The following is an 11,487-nucleotide window of genomic DNA, read 5'->3' as shown; positions in this document are numbered from 1 at the left end:
TGTTGCCTTGTGAATCATGCAGCATGCTCAAATGGAATTTTGAATGCACAAGCAGAAAAGCGAGTAACTTGGAAAGTTAGTGATTCATATGTTGGTTGAACAGGATGTAAAAAATTCTTTGCATGTAAGTCAGTGAGGAGATGTCAGAAACAATGTTTCAGGAAGGATGAAGAGAAAGGAGTGGAAAAGGAAAAAGGAGATATATTAAGGTACAGGGAGTTTTTGTCTGTGCAAACATAAAGCTTAAATTGTGTTCCTCAAGTTTCCTCTGAGTTTAGATAACCTCATAAATAGTAAATATCTCTTTGGTTTGTATTAATCATATTTAGTGTCTTGCATTTGTTAATAGCAACAGACTTTAGATTGTATGGTATGTAAGTTATTCTGCAAATTATATAACCCACCATTCTTCCCAACTGAACTCAGACTGGTGAATTTACTGCAATTAAAGAACACAAAGTAGATCACTGTAGATATTCGTCCATATGTGAGTCATAATCTCATAAAGACTTTTCATAATGTATTTAAAATGACCAAAAAGGCTGACTTGAAACTATTGGATTATCTTCTGGAAAAGCATTGCTAGAAGTTTAAAAGTTTGATGGTTTGGTGGACTACTCATATTATTCTAATTAATATTCATGTGGTGAGAATAGTAAAAATAATTAACTTGTGTGCATTATTCTATTTTTATGATATGATGAGTTTTGTTTCTTTGGGACCAGAAGTGGGTCTTGCTTACATGTTAACTATGAATTTTGAAAAATTCAAAGTAGAGGAATGGAAATGAAATTATTTTCAGCCATCACTTTCTTCTCATAATGTAAGTAAATTAACTTATTTTAACCAATAATAATAACATGTAGGAAATAAAATATGGAGGAGTATTGTATAATATGTTGAAATAATGGGTAGAGTGTGTTGTGGGAAACTGGCTTACCAGTTTGTTGCTTCCTGTTACTATAGATGATGTTGCAATTGCTTCCTGTTATTGTAAATGTTGCAGGTGCTTCCTGCTATTGTAAAAGATGTTACAAATTGCTTCCTGCTATTTTAGAAGATGTTGCAAGTTGCTTCCTGTAGCAAACAGCTGCTCATTAGCTTTCAAATAAATACGATATGGAAACTAGGGTTGAGGCTCTCGGTTTCAAAAGCTATGAAGTCCCCTGGTCCCATCTTTGTTTCCTTTCTTGTGTCTTTCTTTCTGTCCTGTTATTTCATCAGTTCTGTGTTGCCTTCCCTATATGCAGACCTATTGCTGAGCTAGTCTCAGCAGAGGTGGGTGTAATTTTCTGCTTTGAATTCAAAGTATCTTATGTAATTTTTCTAAATCAAGTAATTAAATCATTCATTTGGAGAAGTGTTACATACTCCACCAGTGTGTTCTTATTTTGAAACATATGTTCAATGAAATTTCAAAAATAATTATTTAAATGCAAAATAAACTTGTCCTCAGTGTTGCTATTCATGTGTAAGTGAATTGATGTAAGTTTGTAATTTTCATGTAAAACCATTTTTATTTTCTCCTTCCTTTAATTTAAATAGGCAATATTCAGTGGCCAAAATGGGAGGTGAGAATTCCAGCATTATCAATGAGCTGGTCCTGGTGGGATTTTCCAATCTCCCTCAGATTGAGATCCCCCTCTTCTTCCTCTTCTCACTGGTCTACCTGGTAAATCTCCTGGGCAACACAGCCGTCATCTCTCTGGTGGTTCTTGATTCCTATCTCCAGACACCCATGTATTACTTCCTCTGCCATCTGGCTTTTCTCAACCTATTTTTTAGCACAATTGTGGTCCCCAAGATGATCTTTAATTTCCTTGCAACCAGAAAAGTTATATCATACAACTTCTGCCTTGCCCAAACCTACATCACCTTATTCCTTGAGTCAACTGAGTGCTTACTCCTTGCAGTGATGGCTGTGGATCGCTATGTGGCCATCTGTTACCCACTACGATACCTGCTTATCATGAGCTCATCTGTGTGCCTGGCCCTGGCTCTTGCAGCCTGGACCATTGGCTTCTTTGCCTCAGTGGTGCCTCTTTATTTTGCAATCCTTCCACTCTGTGGTCCTTATGTTATTGACTACATTTTCTGTGAATTGCCAGTCATTCTTCACATGTTCTGTGATGATACTTCCCTGCTGGAGGCTTTGATGATGACAGGAGGTGCTGGAACAGCCTTACTCCCCTTCCTCCTAATTATCCTCTCCTATGTTCGCATTCTGGTGGCTGTAATGAGAATAGACTCTGTGGAGGGCAGGAAAAAAGCTTTTTCCACCTGCACATCCCACTTGATTGTTGTGACCATATATTATGGGACAGGACTGGTCAGGTTCATGAGACCCAAGTCACTCTACTCAGCAGAGGGAGACAAACTTATCTCCTTATCCTATGCAGTCATTTTCCCAATGCTGAATCCATTTATCTACAGCCTGAGGAACAAGGAAGTAAAAGGAGCTATGGGAAGAGTCATGGGGAAAATTTTAAAAAGCCAAAAAATTCCATAGTAAAAACTTTAGTAATTAAAGACAATGTTTCTTACCTTGTGACTAGAATTGTGAATTCAGTAGACTTGTAGAATAAGATGGTCATAGCATTTTTACTAATGTCCCCAAGTGTTTCCCATTCAGGTTTCTCCTCTACAGATGAAAATTTATGGAAATCAGTTGACAAAGTGTTAAGTTATTGCCATGTCAGTTCATTGAAATACTTTGATAACTTAACCATGCTAACATTATTATATTCTGCAGGCATTCTCCTTCCAATACTTCAATAATTTATTTTTAACTCTTTTTAAAACCCTCAAATTTTGATAAGATCCCCATCCCCAGTCCTCTATTCAGCTCTAACTTATAGGGGATGTCAACCTGAAGATGTTAGTCTCAGCATTTTTAGGACTCAAAGGGACGATGGGCCCTGGGAATTTTTAAATACATACATTTTACAGAAAGGAAACAGAGAAGTTACTAATGAGAGTTTAGTAAGGGTGTGGAATTCGGGTCTCCTTTTTGTCATTTAATATAATTTATTTTATTTCCTCTTTTATGGTAAGTGGTTTTTATAAAGGGAATTTTTTATTTAAAGAAAATCTTTTTAATTATTTAATCTTCACCTATAACCACATAGAAGGTAGGTTACATAATTGAATATTAACAATTATTTCATACCATTAACTCTTCACTTATTTACCGTATTGGTAGCTGAAGCTTATTAAGGTACTCATGTAGCAATGAGTTTAATATTGATGAATTTGAAGACTGACACAGTTAATTCCTGGTTAAACCAATTAGTAAGTATATTGAGCAAATAACTTCACTTTACTGTACTTCATTTTGTATCTGAAAACAATCAGAAATTTTAATACATAGTTGTTGGAATGTGAAACACATGTAATGGACCTGGAACATAGCAAAGGCTTAATAAATGCTAGATTCTCTCATATTCTAATACTGTTTAAGTGAGAATATTGAATTTTGTGGTAGGTTTTACATTTTTATAGAAAGAAAAAATATGTAGCAATTCCACTACTTGAACAACTTTTAGAAACTGTCTTTGCTACTTTCTCTTGATATTTATTTGCCCATAGAAAACATAATTCCTCCTTCCATGCTAATGTGGTATACTCTTAGAATAATTTAGAGGAAGTCATATTTCCTAAATATGGGGTAAACCCTCTAAATAACTCTCACTTAATATCTCCATTCTACCCATTATCTACCTGTGCCTGGAGATTATTTCTGCATGGGAAACCTGTGATATCATTAAAAAGAAAGTAATGTCAAAATATCCAAGGATTTCAATGTGTTCCTCTGTCATATAATTTTATTATAGTCTGATATGTGATTTCATATTAGAAAAACATGAAGAACGTAGCATACTTTTAGAGGGAAGGGGTGATGCAATAGATGTCTAATATGTAATATATCTGTAAAATTGAGGTCTCCATTGCAATCTAGTGCAAACATGCAGGAATACCCTTCTATACCTCAATTTTTGTGTTAATTTTTCCATGATTCTATCTTGTGGCTTGTGGCCACCCCTCGGGCTGAAGTGTGGTTTGCTGGCCTGGCGGGGGAGCAGCTGCGGTAGGCCTAATTCCGCTGCCGCCATAATAGGGTGACTGGTTGGACTCACCGCCACCCCTGAAGGGAGCTCGGCATGGGCGCAGAGTGCCCTCGGGTCTCCCCTTCTCGGCAGCCATGCTTCTGCGGCCGCCCCTCCTCCCGGATGGTGCCACACGATGCCTGTGGGGTGGCACCCTTCTTCTTCTTTCTCCCTGCACAGGCGCAGGGCGGAAAAATCCAGTCTGCCCTTTTCCCTCCCCCCGACAGCAGCAACAGCCAGGCTTGGGCAGGAAACTCCAGTCTGCCCTCCACCCCAGCAACAGCAGCCACCAATCACTAAACCCTGCCCCTTCCCCCAGCAACAGCGACAGCCAATCCCTAACCACCACCCCTCCCCCGTCCAGTACCGCCCACTGGCCTTTCTCCGGCAGCCAATCAGAACAGGGCGTGGCTTCGACCAATCAGCCTTCCCCAGCCCCTATAAAACTGTTGCCTCTCCCTCAATAAAGTGGATTTGCGTGTTTACCTTGTCTCTGCGGTAGTTCTTCTGCCATGCTCCCTCCAGTCCTGAGAGCCCCCGACAAGGGCCTGGCCTCCCTTGTCCCCAGTTCGTCGCCTGCTTCTCCGGGCGACCCCTTCGTCGCCGGCTTCGCCGGGCGACCCTGTCAGCCGAACCGTGCAACCCCTGTGAGACGGACCCCTCGTCTGCTGCCGGACCGACCCCTCGTCCCAAGTGGGACCGACCCCTTGTCCAGAGCTGGACCGACCCCTCGTCCGCAGCCAGACCCCACCTCTACAGACCAAGCAAACCGTCACAGTGGCTTTTCTTAAAGGTACACTAACATTTTAATCCAAAATTTTAACATCTTACAAATACAATTTTATCAAAGATACCACAGTTTGCTTTTGTAATCACTGCTCCAGCCATCTAAATATCCTGAAGCAAGATCAGAGTTACAGAGTAAAGTTCCTTACATTTTGGCTCTAATTGAGAGTGAGGCTTATTTTCTCACCAAGTTTTTATCAGAAACTGGTTTCCAAGTCCTGGATGAGGAAAGGTTGCCCAGGGGCCATCTCAAAGAGGCTAAGCTGAAGTGGGTTCTAATCATGTCATTTGCTATGTCCCTTCTGGTGGGAAAATGGTTTTAGCCCTGGCAGGATGGCATGTGGGTCTGCCAGTCCTTCCCAGGATGTGAGTGGGAGAGGTTCTAGAGCAAGGGCTAAGAGAGATACCTGGGTTTGTAGGGGAAACAGCATTGTGTGGGAAATCAGATCTAAATCAAATTGGAACTTAACTCCCAATTTGTAAACATTTGTCACTCATTTTATTTACCATGAAACTAGGATTAGCCTTCCTTAAGCATGGCAAATTAATTTTCTGTTACAATAATTAATCTTTCTTTTTTGCCTAACAGTCAAATCAGCAATTTAATAATACTATGGAGATTGTAGTAGCAATAAGTGAATCTGGAAGCAACATACATGCCATAAAACCAATATTTTTCAGTTATTATTTAAAATTAATGAGATATTCACATCAAAGATCTTTAAATAATATCAGGAAAGTACTTGTGAATCAGTATCTATGGTTTAATGAAAATTGAAAAGCACTATTGAACAGCATTATTCCAGGGTGTCACCCTCTTCCATTATATCCTAGTTTCAATGTTTAGCCACTTCTAAATGAAAACTCCCTAGAGTAAAAGCTTTGTCTATTTTCTAGCAATCCCCACTGTTTGTTGCATTTCCAGACTCATATAGATAAGATAAAATATATTGGCTTAATTCAATTTATTATATTATCTGTAAAATACCTTTGGGAAATAAACATGACTTTAAGAGTCTCACTCAAATGAGTAAATATCTGATTAATTCAACCTCACTTTTAGCTGAACAACTTTTCCCCCATACTAAAAATAACTGTTGACCAGTTGTTGACAATATATAGATGTAGATTATTTAACTAATTTTGCAGACAAGTCTACTACTGGAAACCATAAGAAAGAATACAAATGGTCATGAAAGTACAATTAGGGGAAGAAAAAGTATAGAGGAGTCAATTTCTCTAAGGATTAATTATGGGAAAGTTTCTCTCATGTAATGACAGCATAGTCTTCCCAAGAGTTTAATGAGATCATAATAGCAAAGATGTTTCTTCATTTTGGCTCAACACATTCTCATATATACAATATACAATTGAAGGCAACATTTTTAGAGGTTTAAACTTGAGTCCTGGACTTCAAATGCAATTTGACTCTTCAGATGAGTTAACTGGTTAAATAAGTGAAATGATTAAAAGTCCAGTAAGTTGTTTCCCTCTAACATGGAAAAAGAACAAGCTTTGATGTGCATGTATGTGTCTCCTTGTGTGTGTTTATGTGTCTATTTTGTGTGTGCATGATTATGTGTGTGAACATATATCTATATGCAAGAGATCAACTTAATTATTAACACTTTTTTGTAGACTATAATCGAATACATATTTGATTCATTACTGAATACTTAGAAGCAACATGAATTTTGGTGTCTTTCAAATTTGTGGTCCAAATTAGAAATAAGTTTAGTTTCAGGAAGCAGCAATTAGTACTCACTAAAACATACAGATTTTATTTCTACCGTACTTCATTCAGTACCTACTCTGACTTTGAATCCTTTTCATTTGGAAGTAACATTGCTAGCATTATTTCCCTCTACTGGTATATATATTCTCTTGAATGTTATTCTCTTATTGAATTTGTTTCTCTTATTAAATTACAAAATTTACCTAAAATCTCATCTAGAATCATTACCATGCCCTTGACTAGGGTGGCCTACAAAAGGCATACATGGGGGCTCTGGTCATACAAGGTGGTTGTGTAAGATGCTCCAAAATGCTGTTACCCCACAGAGCCTTTGGTGAAACATCAAAATCCGATATAACCACCTTTCTCAGAATTCCAAAAAATTGTTCAACTGTTGCAGTAACTGAATGAGTGCCAAATCAAGAAAATGCAGCATTTAAAAATAGTAGAATCTTATAGTGGTCTTACTGGACCCTCCCCCAACCCATCCCTTGCCATTCTCTCCTCCCACTATAATTCCTTGGCCGTGTTCCAGAGGGAGCAGAGTGATACCTATGCACTGTATGTCAGGGCCAATCTGATATAGATAAGGGTGTTACCCTAAAAATCTGAAGTAGGAAAATTTTCTCTGGTTCACTGTAATGCAGGAGGTCAAACTTCAGAAGGGTAACAGAGTACTTTGACATTCAAAAAAAAAAGAAAATCACATGGGAGGCCAGCAGCAGAGCAGCAGTCATGCCATTTATTACCACAGATCCTGATGAAGGTTGGTTGGGCAGTTACCAGACTGCTCAGCAGGGAAACAAAAATTATATAGGGCTCAACAGCAGTACTGGTGGGCCCAACTGATACTTAAACAGTGAAGCAATGCACATAGCTCAGTAAAAGATTAACAACTCATACAATGTAATGAGCTTTACCGGGGGAACCAGGGTGCTCCCTGGAACACCATGTACATAGTTTTAAGCAATTAATACATTTACAATACACAGGCTCTGATATTTATCTGGAATCAGCTTTTCCTCTCAAGTAGCGGGGTGGGCCACTGGCCAGTTTGGCCATCCCCCTCCTGCTTCTATACTTCGGGGTCATGGAAAGCACATCCTATCTTATCCAGACCCTACACTCACCATCCCAGAGCTTGTCCTGCAAGCAGAAACATCTTATGAAAAACAAGTCAAAGCAGCCTGGAGCAAAGAATTAAGCTGTTTTAAGTCATAAAATTGGGTGCTCAGGAAGGTGAGAAAGTTCTTTTCATAAGGATTAGAGGGGTTTTTGAATTCCTGTAAATGTGGGGATTTCTTAGGTCACTGGAAAGTACAATATCAGGACAAGAGGCAAGCTCAGGAAACACAAAGTGGACCCTGCAATTCACAGTTTTATCATGATGACTTCTTTGATAGGAGGTCTAAACTACAAAGGAAGGCAGTTGCCAAAAGAAAAGTAATTCATAAACTTTGAAAGTTTTTTTTTTCATTTTTAAAGAATTTTAGTTACTACCTGCACTCAAGGAAATCTCTGTCATATCACAACCTGGATACAAACTTAAGGAGTAGATATCTCAGGGACTAAATCCCAGTGATAATACATTAAAATAGTAAAATGTGCATTTGTAGCACAAAAGATTACAAGACAAACAAACAGCAAATGATGCCTGATCAAAAAGAAGGGGATAAAAATTCATTTAAAAATTATTTTTAAAAAAAGAATTTCAACATACTGAAGGAGATAAATGAAAAATGGAACTAAAGAATATCAGGGGAAAAATGAACAATATGAAAATCTTAATACAAGATAGAAATATTAAAAAAGAAAGAAAACAGAAACAGAAATACTGGAGTTGTAAACCACAATAACTGAAATGAAAATCCCCTAGTTGGTTTCACAATACTCTTGAAACTGGGAGAATAAAGATTAGTAAACTCAAATACAAGACAAATGAAAAGTTTCAGGATGAGGAGCAGAAAGATAAAATAAATAAAAAGTGATCAGAAACACTGAGACCTGTAGGAAAACATCAAGCATGCCAATATACAGATTTTATTAGACAACAAAGATGAGTAAAGAATGAAATGGGCAGAAGGAATAATCAAATAAATAATGGCAAAATCCCCCAAATTTGGTGAAAGACATGAATACATACATTTTAGGATCCCAAAGAAATAAAGACAGGATAAACTAAAAAAGAACCATACCCAGGCATATATGTAGCCAAACTGTGGCATGTCTGTGAAAAAGGGATTGTGATGAAAGCTTCAAGAGAGAAACTTTTTATTTACAAGGGAATTCCAATTTGATTTCTTATCAGAAATCATGGCAGCAAGAAGGCAATGGAATGAAATATTTTAAGTTATGAAAGAAAATAATTTCCAACCCATTATTTTATAAACCCTGCAGCTGTCTTTCTAGCAGGGAGATATTAAGACATTACCACATAAACAAAAACGAGGTACTTCATCACCAATAAACCTTCCCTAAAGGCAATGCTGAAAGGGAGCTCTTCAAACTGAAAAGAAAGACACTAGCCACTGGATCAAAGGCATAAAGAAATGACCTCTGGTGAAAGTAACAATATAGGTAATTATAAATAGCAGTACTATTGTATTGGATATTTTTGCAAACTCCACTTTTTAACTTTTTTCAAGTTCTACAAATTAAATGCATAAAAAATGATAAATGTATGGGTTTGAGCATACAGTCTATAAAGGAAATGTGAATGTATACATGTAAAAATGGTTAAAATGGGAAATGTTGCATTATAAATGCAACCACAATAAAAAAATTCCCATCACAAAAATTTCTCTGCTTACTCACTCAGCCCACAATGATTCCTGATAGAATCACATAGTAAGTGGACTTTGGGAATTGCCTTCTTCCACTAATATGGTTTTGATATTAGTCCCATGTTATTTCATATGATAGTTTGTTCATTTTTTATTGTGAATAGAATTCCATTATATAGATATTCTGAAAATTGTTAATCCTTTCACCAATGAATAGTCATTTGAGTTGTTTCCACATAGTGACTATTTTCAATACAGTTGCTATGAACTCCTGGGTACGGGTCTTTATGTAGATGTATGTTTTAATTTCCCAATACTCTAATTTGCTGAGTTGCATGATAAGTGTATATTCAGTATTTTGCATTTCAGCCAACAATGTGTGAGATTTCCAGTGGCTCTGCAGGTACTCAAATCCTTAGAGTTAATACTTTCTTTTAATTAAACATTCTGTTAAACATGTAGTGGTATCTCCATGTACTTTACTTGGTTTAGATTTCATTCTCTTTATTTTTAAATAAGTTTTAGGTTACATAAATGTGACATCAAGAATACAGGGGATTCCCATATACCCCACTGCTTCCACCTCCCACACTTTTCCCTATTAACAACATCTTTCACTAGTGTGGCACATTTGTCACAATTGGTGAACACATATTGAAGCATTGCTACTAACCATGGTCTCTAGTTTACATTATGGTTTACACTTTGCACTGACAATTGTATAATGACTTGTCTCCATCATTGTAATATCATGCAGAACAATTCCAATGTCCCCAAAATGCCCCATGTTCCACTTACTCTTCCCAACCTGATTGGTTTGACTGAGGCAGTTCAGGTTTTAGCAAAGAACGCCAAATGTCTTCTCTGTGATAAAAAAAACAAACAAACAAAAAAACAACCATTTTTCAACATTGCCTGTGTAATGGTGGGAGAAAAGTATTAGACCAATATGGTGATCCATAACACAGGGGCTGACATTCTTAGTAATGTCAAACTCAAACTACCACAAACATATAGTTTTTGTCACTATAATTGATTTTCCCTATTCAACTTACATTGATAATCATGATTTGTAATTCATAATAATAGATCACGTATTGTGCAATCATGGAATGATTTGGTCTAACTCTGAAAATTAAATGCATTATAAATGTGAATATTGCTTGTCCATCTTCAACTTTGCTTGTAAATTAACTGTTGTGTTAACCAGGCTATTAACACAACTTCCCCCAACCCACACTCAGAGGCCAGGAAAACCAGACACCAGTTAGTGGTAGTGGGTGGTGGGGTGATGTCAACTCACATGAGACCTCTGTCTGAAGTGAGCAGCCTGTCCTTGATGCCCTGAGTGAATGAGTCCAAGTCTATAATCACTTAGGCCTCTGTGTCCATGTGGAATGGAAGCATTACCATCTAGTTCTGCCATCCTCACAGTGATGTTGTGAGATTCAAGGGAGAAAAGGAATGTGGCTGAGCATGCCTGTGACTCCAAGAGGGAAAGCACAATGGCCACATCATCTGTGCTGCTAGTGTGCAACACTGAGCTCTCTGGACTCCCAGTGAGGATGGTCAGGTCTTTGTCCTCAAGTCACAAATGAACAAACAGACTCAGGGAGGCCAGTTCACTTGCACAAGTTCAGGCAGGAGGCAGCAGGCATGTAATGGCAGCAGATTTCCACCTGCCCACTTGGTCCAGATGTCCAAGACCCCAGGCCAATAGCTGAGGGACAGAGAGCCTTATCACACCCTTAATCCCAGCAGGAGGGAATCTCCAATTATGCTACCCTGGAGATGAACCTCAAAAAAGCCCAGAAGAAGCAGCAGCAACAGAGGGTGTGTATGCCTGAGGTCAGGAGTGTCAGGGCATGGTGGCCCCCAAGCCAGCATGGGGGCCCTCCTCAAACCCATCCTTCCTGGACCACTAAGCCTGGAAAGCCTCTCTTCATTGTCCCCTCCCCTGGAACCTTTAGGGCAGTGAGCTGTGAGAATCCTGGGGAACTAGTTACAGCCATTCAGAGCAAGAGCCTAGAAGAGCTGAATTAGGTGTATTGAATGGCAGAGGGGGATAAACTTGGTG

At 38.3% G+C, this 11,487-nt stretch overlaps 1 protein-coding gene across 1 annotated transcript; it reads left to right on the top strand.

Moving 5' to 3' along the window:
• Positions 1–1,564: 1,564 nt before the first annotated feature.
• On the top strand, positions 1,565–2,509 carry LOC101445473 (olfactory receptor 10A7-like). The gene has a single exon (XM_004462632.1). It carries the CDS (start codon positions 1,565–1,567, stop codon positions 2,507–2,509), a length of 945 nt encoding a protein of 314 aa, XP_004462689.1.
• The last annotated feature ends 8,978 nt before the right edge of the window (positions 2,510–11,487 follow it).

The sequence above is a fragment of the Dasypus novemcinctus genome, chromosome 22 (assembly GCF_030445035.2).
Source record: "Dasypus novemcinctus isolate mDasNov1 chromosome 22, mDasNov1.1.hap2, whole genome shotgun sequence".
In the NCBI taxonomy this organism is placed as follows: Eukaryota; Metazoa; Chordata; class Mammalia; order Cingulata; family Dasypodidae; genus Dasypus; species Dasypus novemcinctus.
This window is presented reverse-complemented; position numbering and strand designations above follow the sequence as displayed.

Excerpts from the sequence above, each read along its gene's own strand:
- LOC101445473 (XM_004462632.1), top strand. The coding sequence starts at position 1,565 with ATGGGAGGTGAGAATTCCAGCATTATCAATGAGCTGGTCCTGGTGGGA.